Here is a 19,673-nt window from a genome sequence, read left to right as displayed (position 1 = left end):
TCACATGAAATGAGACAGCTCAAAGCAGGGGGTTATTTCTGCAATGTTCAGCAAAAGTCAGTTTACATTTTATCTCCCCAACAGAACACCACATTGGGTGCAGTGAATACAGTAGATTAGATGGGTGCTTCACCTGGAAGGTGTGATGAAGAAAACAGGCAGGTTTTACACCATGTTTGATCCCCTGGGAAGGTGCTGCAGCATGGGAGGTAGTGTTGGGAGCGCAGGAGTGGACTGAGATGCACGCAGGGGATTAACTGAGTAAATCTTTCCTGATTGACTTACAATGCACATAGAACTGTCCCTTAAGAAAGATCAAAACTGTTCTCAGTACATAATGTCTCACCCTTACCAGGAAGTTGTGACTGGATTTCCCTTTTTTGTGGACTGCAGTTCCCTTCCAATAAAAAGATCAGCACTGCTTTGACCTGAATATATTCTTGCCTGCTCACTTTACACATCATGGTCATGCATATTCTAATCCCACATATCTGCAGTGCCTCAAAATTTAATTTTTCTTTTAGCATTTCAAAACATATCACATTTTTCTTCTCCTGCACTTGACATAATCCACTAACTTGTTCCATTAGTATTTGCCTTTCACAAGGTGATTAACTCTAGCTGATGGTATTCATTTTAGTGTCCTGCCACCAATGTTTACAAATGATATAATAAAGTTTCACTTCTTTCATGTGTCAATCACAAAACCCTTTTTTTTTTTAAAAAAGTTGCATTCTCGGGTTAGTTTCACTTGTTACCATTGTTAACAGCTATCACTGTATTCCAACAGATGAAAGGCTTAACAGACAATCAATTCTTCAATGTATAATTTCAGTTACATCACACAGCAAATTTTTGCTCTAAATTCTGTGTTACGACTGAGCCCTCCACTATCACCTGATGAAGGAGCGTTGCTCCGAAAGCTAGTGTGCTTCCAATTAAACCTGTTGGACTATAACCTGGTGTTGTGTGATTTTTAAACTTTGTACACCCCAGTCCAACACCGGCATCTCCAAATCATGACTACTAGGAAACAGGCTGTGTTACACCACCTAACTTCTTAAAGTCTAACTCAAGGCTACTTATAACCATTTGGCCACTCTGGTTGGGAGACTGAAATGATCAAAGTGTCTGCTGAGCTTTCTTGTTTATCTCTCACCCAAATTCATTTTACACCTAACTCCTCTGAACATCCCTTCCAGATTCAGATCTCTGCTGCAGTCACGACACAACAAAATAGGTTTGTGACTGCAGTTGAACATTTCACACAATTGATAACCTGTGTTTAGCAGTCTCCAAACTACCACCTGGATCCCACTAATCTGAGTATCAATTCTCCAACTGCCTCCAAGACTGAACTTGAACAGCTGGAGTAATCTTAAAAGCAGCAAGTTGCACTTAAATGTTAATTTAGAAATCTGACCAAGTGTCCACATGGATCATCATTTCCTGTTATCCATGGGCACCTTTTCGCCAATTCCACTTAACTACCTTCTCAACATCAATGACCTCAACTTGGCATCAAACAAAAATGAAACAAAATCCAAGTCATGCAAGGCGTGCTAACCTTTATTTAACATCTAACTTAAATTACACATGGATGTTTCTCCAGTATGCCAGGTTTAAAATGGAAGACTTAGAAAGAACTACAAGTTTGAAGTTTCCACTTGATTGCCTCACTCTTTGGTACCTTGACATTGCTTCAAGTGGACATACAAGTGGGTCAGTTACAACTTCAGTGCTTTATGCATACTTATTTCAAGTATCAGATGTCAAAGAAGCTTCTCTAGTTCATAGTTCACAGTATTAAATTGCAGTACGCCTTTTTAATTAAAAACATGCAATTATGAATTTACTATACAAAAAGAAAATGACAATGGTTCTCAAATTCAAAGTACTTTGCACAAAGTCAAGGACAAAAATAAAAAGGAAACAGAAATTGCCATTTCTACTACACAGTCATGTTGGACTCTATTCAAATGTATACTGATGTCTTGAAGATCGAAGTGATGGCTTTGACTTCCATTTTACAGAACTCAAATGATCCGAATGAATTCTCTATAGAAGCTCATGGGCATAACCACAGCAACACTGCCCTGAATATAGATGGTGCTTAGGCAGTTCTTCAGCACGTTTTTAAGATCACAAACTTGAATAAAGCCATAATGGCAGCACTAATAAGCCCAGAGATTGGGACTGTCACAAACCAAGCCATGAAGATGTTTCTGAAGAGACGCCAGTCCACAGCTTTCTTGGCACGCATCCAGCCAACAGCTACAACAGAGCCAACCTGCACAAGAAAAAGTTTGCATTTTTAAGAGGAAAATCTGTCCAACTACCTTAGATTCACTGATTCAAGTGTTACACATATTATCTTCAATTCTATCTGGCCATGACAGCTAAAAAAGTTCCAAGTTTGATTGTGAAGTGCTGGACTGATCATAAAGAATCACAATGGTGCTTGAAAAGCCACAGTAATAATTGTCCATATGTATCACGGTGTAACAATGTGATCTACTCGACTACTGTTCAAATTTAGCCTAGTTCCTTGCCAAGGCCATAATTTTGGCTGCAAGTTCAGTTTTACGTTTTGTATCCATTCTCTCCAGATTGATGCTGCAAATTATGGTATGGGATCATTATATGGGATCAATGAAGAAACTTACCTTACAATGTGTTGTGCTGACCGGAAGACCAACATTTGAAGCAATCACCACAGTCAGAGCAGAGGCCAATTCAATACTGAAGCCACTGTAGAAAAGTAAATGTAGTTTTAACCTGCTTTCCCCATCCACAAACAATGAATAACGTACATACAGAGGAACCTAGATTCTCCAAAGGACACAGTTGGTTAATCGAATTCCGGATAATTGAAAGCTGGATAACTGTTTACCAAGCATCAGGAGCTTGTGATCTTGCCAGATAATCTGATATTCCGATAATTGAATGCTGGATAATCGAGGTTCCTCTCAATTCAAATTCCTTCTCTTGATCAAACCATGGCACAGCACTTCAATCACAAATGCTGGGATGAAGAATTTAACCAAGTATGAGGTCTCACCTCACCCAAACACAAAACAAATCTGCAGTTAGGTAAATTCCCTCAAAAAGGGAGAACAGCACTAAAACGAGAACAGATTTTCATCCAACATTACTGCCAACAAGGCATTAACTGTCAATGTAAGAGTACTATGAACTTCAATCTGCTCAGCAAGATGCTCCACCTGTGTTCGACCACAGCATTAAATACTCCAAAAGCTAATGGGCATTTATTAGGCATTTTACACTCCATTTACTCAAAAATACTGAACATCAATTAGAAGGACATGTCATTACTCACTTACAATTAATGCTACAGTGTTCAAAACATATACTGAATTCCTGAAATATGGAGTTTGTGTCACCATCCATTTCAAGTCGTTCAGTAACATCAAACCTACATCATGCAGTATATGTTTTAGCATCTATATTGCACACCAAATTTGTACATCAACAGACGGAGCAATTTCGCTAGACCTGACGTTTAAAAACCATTGATGCAATCTGAGCAGTCATGTCAATAAACCTAGCAACATTCTGTGCACTGCATTGGAAAAGAAACAAATATAATTTCAAGACAGGAAAGTTTACCTTGAGGGAGTAATTGGTGTCAGATCCTTGCCCATTGTCTGAATCACTCTCCGACCCCAGACCCACAGACCAAGACATATGCCCACACCTCCATATAGGAGAAGCCAGATTGGAGTTTCCATCTTTGAATTCACATTGCCTGTGTAGTAAACAACCCACAGTGCAACCAAAGGACCAATTGCATTGCTGAAGAACAAAGGAATAGACTTATGAGCTACATGCAATGAAACCAAGTATATAACACACACATTTAGTTCTATTTGACAACTCATCACTAGTCGTAGCAGGAGAAATTGTAAGACCATTAAACATTGGTTCCACAAAGTACAGCCTCCATGTTATTTGACATTGATCCTCGATTAATCCAAATCCCAGGACACTGTGCACCCATGAAAGTGTCTTCACATTACATGTTTTTACTCTATCACAGAACCATGAAGTGAAGCCCTTCAAGCCACCTCTACCATTAAATCGAATCATGGTCATGTTTAGATGTGATTAGATTCCCTTCAGTGTGGAAACAGGCCCTTTGGCCCAACAAATCCACACCAACCCCACCCCCCAACTAATACACCTAACACTATGGCCAATTCACCTGACCTTAACATCTTTGGTTTGTGGGAGGAAACTGAAGCACACAGAGGAAACCCACGCAGACAAAAGGATAATGTTCAAAATCCACACAGACAGTCAGAGGCTGAAATTCAACCTGGGACCTGGTGCTGCGAGGCAGCAGTGCTAACCACTGAGCCACCGTGCCACCTGATCTTGTCATTTGAACTCCAGGATGTTGTTTTTCGTCATTGCACCGCTTTCCCTGCCCCTCCACTTGCATAAATCAAACTGCCATTATCACTCAGTAAATCAGTAAGTCTAACAGATCAACTGGAGGGAAACCAAGGTTCTTTTGGGTATCTGTCTGCCGAAATATTTTTCGAAAGCAGCCACTTGTTTTAGTCTCTCCGACAAGACAGAACCTCAGCACGTGAAGTATTCCAATTTAATGACGTCTTTTTTCTAAACTAAAAGGTTGCCAGAATTTTGACAGTCTGCACCTGTCCATGTGATCACACAATCGATCCACTGTTAACCTTCAGCCGTCCAATTCTCAAGGTGCCACTTCAGTATCTTCCAACTTCTCGTTCATTCCTCGAGCCCAACAAAACCTCTCGATTACAACATCTCGGCCCATGTATGCTAGTGTTGTGACTGGCCTATCCAAGTCTTTCAGTCTGCTTCCAACCATAGTATAGCCCAAGCAACAAGCTGGAGTTATCGGTCATAAGCCAATTTAATGTTCATTGTTGCACCATTATCATGAGGTTTGATGAACTTAAACTCAAAAGCTCCAAACTGCCTTGCCCAACCCTTGTCCTTTTGTACTTCATCATGACACAAACCTCACATTTTCAATTCAGACGATCTATCCCAATGGTTCTCCCACTGAAGCAAACCTAGTCACTCATGCAACATGACAGCCTTTTCTCCTACATTTACAAAAAAAAACTGTATTAACCCAAGTTAACCTGACTGAACCAGCCACAAGTTCATCCCTTGCTCAGGGAAAAGGCATGCATGACTCTTGTACAATCACAGTTGTTTTCCACAAAAGCACAAGACACTGAATGGAAACCCAAAACACACCGCTGTTGTGTTGTTATAATCCCATCATTACTCACCTGACATCATTGCCACCATGGGCAAAGGAGCCAAAGCAGGCAGTCAGGATCTGCAAGAACTGAAACAACAGTGAAACTTCAGGCTTTTCCTGTTCTCTCCATTCCTCCAAAGAGCCATCGCTGCACTTGCGGTCTCCTAGATCAATTTCAAGCTTCACAGCTCCATCACCAGCACCTGTGTTGCAATCAGCCATGGCATTGCAATAGCTACTGTAACTATCTTGTCTGATACGTTTTTTCGGTTCCATGCCAGATGCGGTCAGTTTTTCCATTTCCTCAGCCTTTGCTTCTCCTTCTTTGGGCTTGAAAGAATCAAGGGGCATGCCACAGATAGCCATTGTGTAACACGTGTAGCTGTTGTTACGACGAAGCGGCCTGCTGCTTGCTTCATTCGAGTCCCCAGCACAATCGATCATTTTAGCTAAGTGCAACTTGTGGAGAAGTTCTTTGTACAGTCCTGAATCCTTGTGCACAGTATGGTAGTGACCACTATAGCCATTGCTGCTGGTCTGACTTTCAATAACTTGGTTAAACTGGACATGATTGTTCCCAAATTGCATGGTCCCTAAAACACAAAAATCATTGAAACATGAGCAATGCTTCTTTCACATATGTCTAAACTTGGGCATTGTGGTACCATTCCTTCCTGTGGAAGCGGATGCTTGGGTTCAAATCCCACCTCAACAAGTTTAATGATAAAACATGCACATTTGATTTACTGCATCATCTCAGCTCACATTTTGAAACAATTGGCAAGTATTATAAAACAAGTTTGTGGGTAAACAATGCTGTAATTGATTTTAAAATGGTTACTCAATAAAATTTTACTTGTGCCTGATCAGAACATAGAGTCTATGTTTTGTGCATACTCTGCATTCAAATGAACTTATCCATTTGAAAAAGCCACGTGCCAAAGTGCAGTTCCATAATGTAGAATCTGTGTGCCAACAATGCAAGACTGGTTCATCAAAACTCTTGGTAAGTGCTTACCAAGAAGGAATTGAAAACTTGGTGGACTGGGTTGAAATAATCTCAAAAACACCTTCACAAATCCAGTGGTTAAAAAAAAATTATTGCCACCACACAAAAACTGGTATTTGGTGCATAAATTCACAGTTAATCAACAGCAAAGAATCACCAACTCAGATGTTTAGAACAGCAAGTAGCATTGTACTGAACCAAACAAAGTTGGTATATATATAGTTATATAGTTCAAAGGTTTGAAAAGTTCTAGCATGTTTTGGGCCAAGTGTCAAGCCAATGAACTAAACAGCTTGTAACACCGTGCACCGCCCCCCCCCCCCCCCCCCAAACAAATTAAAACAATCGAAGCAGCATGAATAGATGGAGTCAGACTCCCACAAAATCAGGATATGAATTTAGTTTTCATTTGTGGGCTTTTAAAGTTGGCTATGGAAGCTGTTTTATCTGTGTTGGCTGTAGCAAAATGTTTGAGTTCTGACAATTTTGTTTTGAAGTACCTTTCTCCTGGACTGAGGAAACATTGCACGCGAGACTATTTTACTCAAGTTGCCTTGGCCAAGGGGGTGTTTGTGTGATATTATTATATTGGAACCTTTGTTGTGACAAAGCTACTCCTTTAACAAGGTTATGTTGTCCTTTTGCCTTTCTCCCCCCGTGCCCAAAGAGATTGTAAAAGACAGACTCTATCAAGTCTGGGATTGGTTTCAGAATGGTAGTGCTGGACCCAAGAGAAGCAGGTCTATGCTGACCTTTTGTCACTGACTTCTCTCCTAAGGCCCCGCATTTTATTTTATCTCATGTGCCAAGGGATGTTATGGAGAGTGTTGCAATTATTTTCAACAGCATCATATTGGGTTTTTGGATAGGTTAAGTTATTCTGTTCTCCCTTGTTTGTGTTGCATTCTGTAATCATGGAATAAAATTCTGTTGTTTAAGTCTACATGGTTTGAGCAGCTGCATCCCTCCTGGAATATCCACTGGGCACCTGCTTAAAACTAGCAAAGGTTTGCATCTGGACTGCTTTCTTGAAATGTTTTGAGGGCGTCTGGCCTGGTCCATAACATTGTTTAGTAGTAAAATAATCTATTATTCTGTTAAGTTTTGCAATTGCATTGAAGTTATTACCAATTCTTTGTGCGAAGTTTTACTGGGGTAAGAAGTGTGTTTTGCTGAAAACCAAGCAGCAGTCCAATCAAATTACATCTGGAACTCGGCACCTTCAAAACACAAAGCGAAAGGGTCCAGACGAGGTCTTTGATATATTTGAAGGGGGTCTGGTCTGATCCCTAATAGATATCCATTTTTTGGGAAAGATTGATTCAACAGCTTACCATTGATGACGTGATCTATGTTCGTTTCCTTCATCTCTCCAGTGGAAACATGCTCTTTGCTTACATCTTCTGTAGAGTCTCCTATAAAAGCAATTCTTGTATTTGGCTTCTCAAGATTCTGCTTGGATGGTACAACAACTGAAATTCCATCTGTTAAGGGAGTCTTCATTTCAGATGCTGCATCTGTCAGCAGAGCCTTCAAGTGGGGCTCTTCCACCTCATCTTTGGACACTGAATAGTAATCATCATTTTTCTTATCCATCACAGTGCTATGTCCAGCACAGGCTTTCATCTCTCCTGTTGACAGGAAATGTCAAAACACAACAGAAAATCTTCAGACTTCAGAATTAGAGAAGATGGAGACTTCAGCAATCACAACAATAATTTTGGTGTTCCCACTTCAGACCTCATTGAATTTATTTTGTCCAATTGCTCATTAATTTCTTGTGGACCAAACATCATACTGTCTCGGTGACATACTCAACAATACATCCTTTATTCCATAACTTCAGGCACATAATGAGCAACCCATTAAAATGGTTTGGGAAACAGGCAAGATTGCACAGAAACCAATCTTTAACAGTTGAAAGCTTGACACCAGACTACTTTCATTCAAAGTTCCACAATTTGAGTCCCCTCAATCGAGGCATCTCTGCAGTCATACCAGTCCTCCATTTGCAATGACCAATCAAACGAAGATTTCAACAATTCTATTTTCTGTCAGTATTGTGATATTTGTACACAAAGCAACAAGTTAAAATATCCATCTTCCCAAATACAACAATATTTCAAAGTTTGGCTTGTCAGTAAACTTCACTTCCAAGCAACTTGCATCCTGTTGGTTTTAACTCAGTGACAATTCAGGGATTGATGAAGACAAGTCGCTATTTTACTTCACTGAAGCCCCAACAAATGCCAATTCCATGTGCACCTCAGCTCCTTCCCTTCAGTGTTAAGTACAGGCCAAATCAAATATTCAGTGCTTGGCCAAAAGCAGCCAAATTACATCATAGGAACTACAGCAGCCTTCTCCAGCACATTAACCTTAGGTGAACGTATCGACCGTAGTTGCTTAAAAAAATTGAAGGCCAACTCTTTAATACGTTTCCCAGCTTCTCAGCAAAGGAGTGAGCACCAAAAAAGTATGGTGGGAGAAGGGAGGTAAAGACTGTTCACGTCCAGTGCAATCCTTTCTGCGAATAAGCAATAGTGCTGACCACAGCAAAATATTAAATGACCATAAAAGGATTATTTTGCTCGTATTAAAATGGAAAATATTAACTGCATTGAACAAACAGTTATCTATGCTCTAATACCCCCATTTTAATTGATGCATTCAGAAACTGAATAAACTAGTGTCCATGATCCTTTATTTCATGTCTTGGCACACTCACCTGAAAGCTCACTGTGGAAGTCTGTAAATTTCACTTACTTTCGATTTTTCTCTTCATTCTGGGACAGACGATGAACCAAATGAAGAGTGCACAGATCAGACCACTCCCCACTGTAATCAGCACGGTACCCCAAAATGGAATTCGATCAAATCCCAATACTAGCAAAGAGAAAACACACACTTTACAACACAATGCATGTCTACGCATTATAAACTGCAAGCTTAACAAGTGCAGGGAAATATTACCAACTCTAGTCAGTAAAAACTTAAGATCTTGTCAACTTGCATGGGCACCAGAAAAAAAACCTTGGGACGAAAAATAACCAACTCAATCCTATCGTTACTAGCAGACAAAATTATAGTCTTAGCAACATCTGAAGGAAGCCTCCGTTTCCAAAAGCCAACACCACAACGGAAATCAGAAACAACTCTGGAGGACCATTGCAATTTTCTGTCTCTGTACAAAATTGTCTAAGGAAATTACAAAGCTCGGAAGCTACTAATATACTCTTCTAGTTAACTAAAAGTAACTGTAAATGTTAAGTTCTCCATTCCAAGTGTTTGAAAGCTAACAACCGGATATTACTGCATTGATCCAGTCTTAAAATAGCCATATTTAACAGCATATCAACAGCAAATGTGTCCAATATTCCCATGTTCCTTCCTCACCAGCTACTTTTTCCAATTATGGCCACAGACTTAAACATCAAATGAAGCAATGATAATACTAGATTGAAACACAATTGACAAAGCTTCTAATTCACCCAAGCATGTTGGAGAATCTCTGCAACCAAACCCTTCCTGTTCAACCTTAGGGCTGAATACAAGCTGACACACATTTAAGCACATGTCCAAATACTCTTAAAAGAGGGAACCTTGAATTTCCATTTTTTGATACTTACGAGGTGCTCCTGTGTACAAGATCGAGAAAAGATTGATCACAACTGTACAGGCATAGAAGACAGGCAGGGCTCGGAGTCCATTTGGCACTGGGTCAGCCTGCAAAATTTCAGATCAGCAAAAGAAAAAGCTTGTCTTCAAACCAATTTTTCTTCAACTAAAACCTAAACTTACAAAATAAGCAGTCAATCTGGCCAGATTTTTTAATGCTGATCAGAAGTGACCATTGTATGCACTCGTATATTGCAACATTAATGCTGCATATATCTCCTGGAAGCCACTGGAAAGGCCATTAGATGTGAGAACACAATATACAGACACAGAATGCAGCCGCTTGCTTCTACTCTACCATGTAATCATAATTGTTTTCAACACCATTCTCTTTAAGCCTGAAACTCCTGAGTAACGAAGAACCAGTCAGTCCATCTGTCTTATTCATCATCCACGACATGGCCTCCGCTGTCCCTTTGTAGCCATGACTTTGAGATTAACTACCCTCTAGCTGAAGAAATTCCTCATCTCCGTTCTGACAGATCATCCCTTCATTCTGAGGCTGTGCCCTTAGTTCTCTCCTTCTGTCATGTGCAAACTGAGCAAAAAGTCCCTCCCAACCAGGAATACATAACATGAATATTTATGGTCCCAACACTGACCCCTGCAAGCTCCACTAGTCACCAGCTGCCATCCCTTACTGCACTCTATGCCTTTTGCCAGTCAGTCATCTCCAATCCATGCCAGTTTCTTGCCCCTTACATGGTGCGGTCTTATTTAGCAGCCTGTGTGGCACCTTGTCAACATCTTTCTTGAAATTCAAATAGATCATATATACTGGCTCACTTGGTCGAACATGGTCATTATCTCAAAAGAATTCTAACAAAAACAATTATATATCATTTCACCATCAGCTGGAGAACTATTCAATTTTCATCATCAAATTCCCCCCAATAAAGGACGTAGACAACCTGGAAGCTACACTGCAATGATAGATCAATGTAAATACTAGGGCAATTAACAGTATTAGCACATTATATCAGAGTGAAAAAGGAGCAGAATTCCTCACGGTTAAGGAACTGGAGATGGCCACAACAACAAGATAAGGAGGGGAGGCCATGTTCTTGCAACTAAGTAATTGCAGAACCCTTGCTGTAATTCCAAGTTAGGCTGCTGGTTACTGCAAACGTAACCTATAAATAGAATCTTCATTTAAACCAGAAATAACATCTCAGCAGATCCAATTTGAACATCTAAGAAGATAGAGCTTCAGAGGAACCATGATCCTTGACTAATGGTAACAAAAGTTGCACTTAAACACCAAACTTCAAATTTAACATCTCTGACAAACAAGTCTAAAAGTTTGATCAAATTCCTTTCCATGGCCACTAATCACTCGACTCAAGTCTAAGCAAAATATGCAACAAACTCTACTCCAAAGCTGGAACAGACCAAAACACAATCAAGAGCCTCTTCTTCATTAATTAGTCTGGTGATGAAGTTCTGTTGCAGCAACTCTGCCACTGAAGTTAATATCAAAATACTAAGTCTTCTTTCTGTTTTAAGACCAGAGTGCAAATGAGTTTTGAACAAAATCATAGAACTTTATTCCAAAACTATGAATCAGAATGGAGGGTCACAAACAAAAGAAACGCGCAAGCAGCATCACAATAGACTGCTCATAAACTGTGAAATTGGTGTTTTTGCTTGAAAGAAAGCATTTGACAATGGGAGCAAGATACTACTATCAACACAATCTGTCAATCACAATTTTGTCATGTAATAGATCATCCTACATCTTGGTGACCTTTTCGAATAAGGCAACATTATTAAAACTCATCATGTACATCTGGCATTATAAGATTAAGTAAAAACAATGACTGCAGATGCTGGAAACCAGATTCTGGATTCGAGTGGTGCTGGAAAAAGCACAGCAGTTCAGGCAGTATCCGAGGAGCAGGAAAATCAACATTTCGGGCAAAAGCCCTTCATCAGGAATACAGGCAGAGTGCCTGCAGGGTGGAGAGATAAATGAGAGGAGGGTGGGGGTGGGGGCAAAGTAGCATAGAGTACAATAGGTGAATGGGGGTGGGGATGGAGGTGATAGGTCAGAGAGGAGGGTGGAGTGGTGGAGTGGATAGGTGGAAAGGAAGCTCGGCAGGAAGGACAAGTCATGGGGACCGTGCTGAGCTGGAAGTTTGGAACTGGGGTGAGGTGGGGGAAGGGGAAAAATGAGGAAACTGGTGAAGTCCACATTGATGCCCTGGGGTTGAAGTGTTCCACGGCAGAAGATGAGGCGTTCTTCCTTCAGGTGTTGGGTGGTGAGGGAGCAGTGGTGAAGGAGGCCCAGGACCACCATGTCCTCGGCTGAGTGGGAGGGGGAGTTGAAATGTTGGGCCACAGGGCAGTGTGGTTGATTGGTGCGGAGGTCCCAGAGATGTTCCCTAAAGCACTCTGCTACGAGGCGTTCAGTCTCCCCAATATAGAGGAGACTGCATCAGGAACAACAGATACAATAAATGATATTGGTGGATGTGCAAGTAAAGCTTTGATGGATGTGGAAGGCTCCTTTAGGGCCTTGGATAGAGGTGAGGGAGGAGGTGTGGGCACAGGTTTTACAATTCCTGCTGTGGCAGGGGAAGGTGCCAGGACGGGAGGGTGGGTTGTTCGGGAGAGCATGGACCCGGAGAGAACGGTCTTTGCAGACGGCAGAAAGGGGTGGGAGCGAAATATATCCCTGGTCGTGGGGTCAGTTTGGAGGTGGTGGAAATGTCGTCAGATGATTTGGTTTATGCGAATGTTGGGAGGGTGGAAGGGGAGCACCAGGGGGTTCTGTCCTTGGTACGGTTGGAGGGATGAGAAATTGCGGTCTTTAAAAGGAGGAGACCATCTGGTGTGTTCTGTGGTGGAACTGGTCCTCCTGGGAGCAGATACGGCAGAGGCAGAGGAATTGGGAATATGGGATGGCATTTTTACAGGAGGGAGGGTGGGAAGAGATGTAATCCAGGTAGCTGTGAGAGTCAGTGGGTTTGTAAAAAAATGTCGTGTGTCAAGTCGGTCGTCATTAATGGAGATGGAGGGATCCCAGAAGGGGAGGGAGGTGTCAGAGATGGGACAGGATAATGCTGAGACAATGGGTCAGCCAGGTTTAGGATCTTGGGAAGGAGGTAGAACCGGGCAATGCAGGGTTCCCGGACTATGAGGTTGAAAGTGGAGAGTGGGAGATCCCCTGAGGTGATGAGGTTCTGTGTGGTCTGGGAGAGGATGGTTTGGTGATGGGGGGGCCGGGGTCATGGTCAAGGGGACGAGAGGAGAAGGTGTCTTCAAGTTGGCGCCTGGCTTCAGTGGTGTAGAGGTCAGTGCGCCAGACTAACTGGCTTGATGGTGAGGTCGGAATTGGAGCAGAGGGAGTGGAGGGCAGCGCATTGTGAAGGGGAGAGGTTGAAGTGGGGTAGACAGGTTGAGGTGATTAACGTCCCGGCAGCAGTTAGAAACTAAAAGGTCGAGAACAGGTAATAGGCCAGCACAGGGTGTCCAGGTGGATGGAGTGTGTTGGGGGGGGGGGGGGGCGAAGGGGGCCTCGGAAGGTGGGCAGAGTCCTGATTGTAAAAGCAAGCTTGGAGGCAGAACCCAACTAAAAAGAACACTATTATTTAATGGCCTCCGGTTAACACAGATGACTGACATTTTCCAGGACTGCACCACGTTTACAGGTGCCAAAGCAAATATTTTAAAGTATTAAGGAACAACGAGCTTCATTTTTCATAACTATTTTCTTCTGAACATGAAATTCCACAGGATTCACCTCGAAACACTTGAAGACATTCTGAAACAAACCCCGGATCATGTTCAACTTGAAGCAGGAAAACGCAAACTGACTTTAGTCTTGTTTTCACTTGAAGTGAAACAACTCACAGTATCACTTCTTCAGTTCCACTTCAGCCACCGACTGAGCAACAAAACAAGTTTGAAGCAATGTTTGAACAAGTATCAAAGCTAGATTTTCATATCAAACAATTCTTCTTGAAATTCCCTGTACTAACTACAGCAATAGGCTCCAAATTTAAACCAGATCACATCCCTTCTCAAAGTTATTCCAGATTGTCCTACCTTGCGTAAAATGAAGAAACGGACCAAGTAAAAGACAGCAGCAGACATGATTCCAGATAGCAGTGGTGAAATGAACCAAGAACCAACTGTCCAAATTGGAGAGGAGAAAAAAAACAAGGTTACAACACAGATACGTAGTAATTCTGAAAATGCATTGCAACCTCAATATTTGTTTCATCTGGGGTGTTCTTTGTGACCACAGCATGTGATTTTGCAATGTTAAGTCGCAACAAATTGTGAAAAATAGATTGTCCACATTTCAGTATACTCAAGATTGGAACAAATGTGTAAGCTGTCCAACACCATATAAGAGTATACACTGCTGAAACAAAGGACAGTCTCCAAAACTATTCAACAAACATAACTATTTTTTTCAAACATATATTCATTAAAATACATCAACATCAATTTAATGATTTTCAAGTGGTTAGAAGCAATCACAGGAACTTTGAGGAGTTTGCTGGAGTAAATGTTTGCAAAAATAAAATAGGGGTACGACTCTTGCCAAACTCTGACCCACTCTATAAATCAAGTTCTTGCAGCACAGGCACTCCATCTGTCAGTCTCCCATAATTCACTTTCAACAATTAACAATAACATGCACAATTAATCAGGACATTAAGTTGGTCCTATTGTCAACAATCAGCCATATTGTTTTATGCATAAGGATGCAATGCAATAGGAGGTGCGAATCTGAAATCATCTTAGAACCACAGATCAGCCAAAATTACAAATTTACCTATCTTAAGCAGTTCCAGCCACTTAACACCTTGGGCACCTGCAGCCACCAAACAGAAACCAACGGTAGCACCCACAATGCAATGGGTACCAGATATAGGGAGCTTCAAAAATGAAGCCAGTAACTGCCAGACAGCAGAACCTGTCAAAGACAAAAATACATTTCATGTCATTATTCCACTGCCAGTAGAGATTCTGCCTTTTCTTTCAATCAACTCCCAGAACGTTCATCAACTGTAACGTGATATATCCAGGACAGCAAGTAAATTGATGACATTGATGAAAAAAAAATCAAGGTACATTTACATCAAAATGATCTTGTTAAAAGTCCAATGGAATACTTAACTTCCCTGCTTTTACATGAAACCACAGAGCACGAAAAAACTAATTCCACCATTTGTTACTTACCAAACATGGAGCTGACTGATCCAGCCATTAGCACTTCTTGACTCGAGTTGAACATCTCCACATCAATTATTCCTTTACGGATGGTCTCACTGACTCTGGCACCCAGCAACACAGAACCCACTGTCTCAAAGATGGTCGCCAAGATGCAGGCTTTCCGAAGCGTCAGCACTCCCGAACCAACAGCCGTTCCAAATGAATTAGCAACATCATTTGCTCCCACAGAGAATGCCAGAATAAATGCAATGATGAAACCAACTACAACCATCCATAAGTACTCGTCTAGCGCCATGCTCACCCGGGCTTTTAATGCTTCAGAGGTATGGAGTTTTAAAAAAATACTATTGACTTAAATATACAAAATAAGGTAACAAAATATGTAGATATGTAATAAATAACTGGATTAAATAAAAGCTGAAGATTAATCTACACTACACTCAAGTGTTGTGTAGCAGTAATTGCTATCCACTGCGCTTAACAGTCTGTCTTGCAGGGTTTTTAAAACAGTCAACAATTAGAAGGATTGAAGTGAAATCCATTGTGAATACAGCAGATTTGGGATGTTCTTCATCCTGTGGAAAAAGCAAACAAATAATATGTATTATTTGAACACTCATTGTCACCCAAGTCCAAAGATCAGAACAGTATCTAGACTATTAAAGACACATTCCTCTGCAAACTAGATTGTGATAATTTCGAAACTTGCACAAAGAAGCCTGACCTCAGTGCTAATAATTGAAGTACGGTACTATATTTTTCCAACTCTACAGTAGCATAATCAGTGAAGAGAATTCAAAACCACCGAAACTGGGGTCACAAAGCCACATGACTGAAGAAAAATAGATTTCGTCCACAAACTTTGGAACAGTTTCCTTACATGCCATTGTCATTATTAAACTGGGAAATTTGGAGTTTTACACATCAGGTAGAAACAACATAAGACATAGGAACACAAATTCACCCATCCGACTTCATGGAGTCTGCTCCGCCATTTGATCATGGATGATATTCTCCTCAACCCCCATGTTTCCACTTTATCCCCACTCCGTCCTTTAATTCCCTTGGCAAACAAGAACTTAGCTATTTTAAATATAGAGAGTTACCTGTCCTCCAAAGCCTTCTGTAGCAGTCAATTCCACAGATTGATAACTCTCTGGCTCAAGTTTATCCCTGTCTCAGTTCTAAGGGTCTCCCCTTTACTCGAAGGCTGTGCCCTCGGGTCCTCATCAATCCTTCCCCTGGAAACAGCTTCCCAACATCCACTCTATCCAGGCCGTTCAGTATTCCCCCCTCTATCAGATCCCCCCTCTATTGAGTTAGTCCCAGAGTCCTCAATTATGAAGCTTTTCATTCCCAGAATCATTCTCATAACTTCCTCTGGACCTGCTCCAGTGCCAAAACTTCTTTCCTGTGGTATGGGGCCCAAAATAGCTCACAATGCTCCAAATGCAGTCTGACCAGAGCTTTAAGAAGCCTTAGATGCACATGCCTGCTTTTATATTCTAGTTGTCTTAAGACAAATGACAGCATTGTATTTACCTTCCTAACTCATGACTCAACCTGCAAATTTACATTGAACAAACCTCAATAAGTCCCTTTGCACTTCAGATTTCTGAATATACTCCCAGTTTAGAAAATAGTCCATACCTCTATTGTTCCTACTAAAGTGCATGACCTCACTTTTCTACACTGCATTTCACCTGGCTGCTGAGCATTAGAACAGGTTTCACCTCCGAAAGGCATAATTTAAGGTTTTGAATGCTTAGTTGAGACCCAGCAGACCCTGGCTTTGCAGAGGAGCTGACAGCTGGCACCTCTACATGTACTCAAACTGATGAGACCCAAGTCCATTTCCAGACCTCAACAATGCAACCACCACTGAGAGGACAACCAACATTAACAACTGGCTAACAGAGAAAAAAGAAACCAAAAATGAAGACACAAGCTTATTGCATCACAGGAACACTGGTGAAAACATAAGCAACAAGCAAATCCAAACCTTTAAAATGACATTCAGTGCATAAAATGGCAACTTTTGCCAACTCCCCACCAAATGTCATGTATCAAAATGTCTGGCCATGACTGTATTGGAATAGAGATTGGCTAGAGATTCTCAGCTCATCTTCAGGGTTCATCTACCATTTTACACACCCTGACCACCCCTACCACTCAAAAGCCTTGTCCTTCAGACATCCGACACCATTCATCAGGGTGTCTACCCTTTTCCAGCTCATCTTATGACCATGTTTCCATTACATGGCGAATTTCTCTCTCAACTGCACCAAACGCGATTTAAAAAAAAACGACTTCTTGAAACAAACTGAAAAGTAACAAAGAACTGCATTTATCTCTGAAAAATAGATAAACATCCAAAAATGTTCCACATATTTTTTCTTGCAAAACAAGTGCTGAACTGAAGCAGCCTCAGTAATTCAATAATTAAGGTGAGGTGAAGGGGTTTCGAATTGTTGAGTCTCCACATCTAACTGTTGTCAATGATTTCTAACAGTAGGTGCACGTCCATATGAGGGATATAGGTAAATTAATGTTACTTCTGCAATTCGATTTTACAAAGTAAAATGAACTCAGACCAGTGTGTAATTGTTTTAGCCAAGAGCTGAGTCAACAAGAATGGAAACGATGTGGAGGAAATATATAATTGTTTTTGTATTAGCTAAAATTGTATGTCAGAATGAAATGTGACTGCAAAACAATGGTAGACATTATGGGCAAGTAGATAAGATGTTGTGAGGGGATGAAGTTAAGCTAGATACACCTGTACAAACAGTAGGTATAAACATCTGTTTCCCACTTTTACAGAGACAGAGGAACAAACCCCAATTAAAAGGGTCATAGGGATCAGAACAACCTCGGGAAAGGCATTGATGCAGGGGGTAGATAATGATGAAGAAAGAATATACCCAACAATGACCTATAGCAGGATGAGGTCAAACGGCCTTGTGAGGCCAGAAATAAGCATTTTGTCATAGACAAGGCTGGATAAGGCCAGAGATAAACAGGAATAATGGGTGCCAGTCTTAGGGAAGTGGAGGATGTAAACAGGGGAGGAGCAATGTAAAACAAAAGAAACCAAATTATGTAAATGTTGTGTATGAATTGAATTTGGTGTGTATGTCCTCTGCCTTATAGACACTGGACATCACACCCACTTGCAAGTGTACAATAAATGACACTACTGATTCAAATCTTGTCTCGGACTGAAATTATTGACGTGAGCGAGCTTTGTTTCTCACACATATCAGCAATCCAACCTCAAAAAAAAATGTTACTGCTTCGGCAGAAAAATCAGATCACTCATAACCCTCGCCGATGCAACCCTGTAGTTAACAGGTTGCATCCAACTATGAGAGCTCGTTGGACTCAGATCTTAACGCAAGTTTATTAATCGCGAAAGCAGATGTTCGATCAAACATGATCAATGTTTATAATGTCGAGTGTAGGCCGCAGTGGCTGGAATGAATTAGAGCCTGAATTTCGACTGCGCGGTTGTTGTTTTCAAGTCTCCTGTTTGAAATGGAGAGCGCCATCCGTTTTCGCGCCTCTTTTTTAAAATAAAACCGTTTGCCCAGCGTCAACAGGAAATAGACTGCCGCCCGCCGTTCTCTCACCAATGAAGGGGAAACCCAGTAATGTGTTCGGACCAACCCAACGAGCACTCCATAAGGAGCAGCACTCGCACCCAGACCTCCCCCCAGAGACTCCCCCATGCCACTTGACCGCTCCCGAGACAACATGAATGCGGCGCAACACCCCAACCGGCAGGGCAGCCGACGCCAGGCGGGGGGAGGGCTGAGTTGCTGCAATGTCAATGGTGTCCTTGTCTGTCAAGTGGTGTCTCTCTCTCCGCCATTCCGGTGAATCCCGGGCCACCCTCGGCTCAGACTCAGCACCGGTCCGCTCCCTGAGCCCTGTTCTGCGCAGACTCAGGGACCGGACCCTCACAAACCTTGCTCAGCATCTTGCCTGCCCGCCCGCCCGCAAATATATCCGTCGCACCTGCAATACCCTGGCGCGCGCTCCTGGTCAGTTGGACACTCGTCCGAGACTCCCCTTCGCCGCGACGGCTGACTGGCCGCATCCGGATTGTTCCGGAATAAGCTGCGCCCGCGTGCGACAGGACACCGCGTACAGCGACCTAACCGAAATAATCTGATCTCTGCCAGCCGCCCCCCCACCCCGTCCTTTCGGCTTCCCTTCCTCCCGCCGAGCCTTGATGACCGGCACAACCGGACTCACCAATTCAAACGACTCGAAGCGAGGATTCAGTCGGGAGTTGGAGCCGGCAGGGCCCAGCCACGCTCTTCAGCTCACGAATCCGACCGAGTGTGCAAATGCGGCGCCTCACGCAACGCAGGCTTAACTCGCCCCTTCCCTCGTCGCCCCCTCCCGCCGCTTCCAATCCCGCCAATATTTCCCAGCGCCGAAAGTGAGTATCAGAGTCGATAAGAAACTCTCTCTCCAGGCCACCAGCTGTCCGCCATCTAATGCGAA

The 19,673-nt window shown here is 42.1% G+C and overlaps 2 protein-coding genes across 2 annotated transcripts in view; one reads left to right on the top strand and one right to left on the bottom strand.

Annotated features, from left to right (window-relative positions):
* LOC140459669 (cytosolic purine 5'-nucleotidase-like) overlaps positions 1 to 19,673 on the top strand; it is a 131,015-nt gene that overhangs the window by 18,956 nt on the left and 92,386 nt on the right. The gene's annotated exons all lie outside the window — the stretch shown is intronic.
* LOC140459668 (sodium-dependent phosphate transporter 1-like) lies at positions 1,549 to 19,656 on the bottom strand. The gene is made up of 11 exons (XM_072554011.1): positions 19,419 to 19,656; positions 15,165 to 15,733; positions 14,758 to 14,898; positions 14,019 to 14,104; positions 9,920 to 10,016; positions 9,057 to 9,176; positions 7,625 to 7,921; positions 5,310 to 5,874; positions 3,631 to 3,816; positions 2,667 to 2,751; positions 1,549 to 2,290 (listed from the first exon to the last, which is right to left on the bottom strand). The coding sequence occupies exons 2-11, from the start codon at positions 15,451 to 15,453 to the stop codon at positions 2,126 to 2,128; spliced, it is 2,031 nt and encodes a 676-aa protein (XP_072410112.1). The 5' UTR covers positions 15,454 to 15,733; positions 19,419 to 19,656; the 3' UTR covers positions 1,549 to 2,125.

The sequence above is a fragment of the Chiloscyllium punctatum genome, chromosome 35 (genome assembly GCF_047496795.1).
Source record: "Chiloscyllium punctatum isolate Juve2018m chromosome 35, sChiPun1.3, whole genome shotgun sequence".
Taxonomy (NCBI): Eukaryota; Metazoa; Chordata; class Chondrichthyes; order Orectolobiformes; family Hemiscylliidae; genus Chiloscyllium; species Chiloscyllium punctatum.
This window is presented reverse-complemented; position numbering and strand designations above follow the sequence as displayed.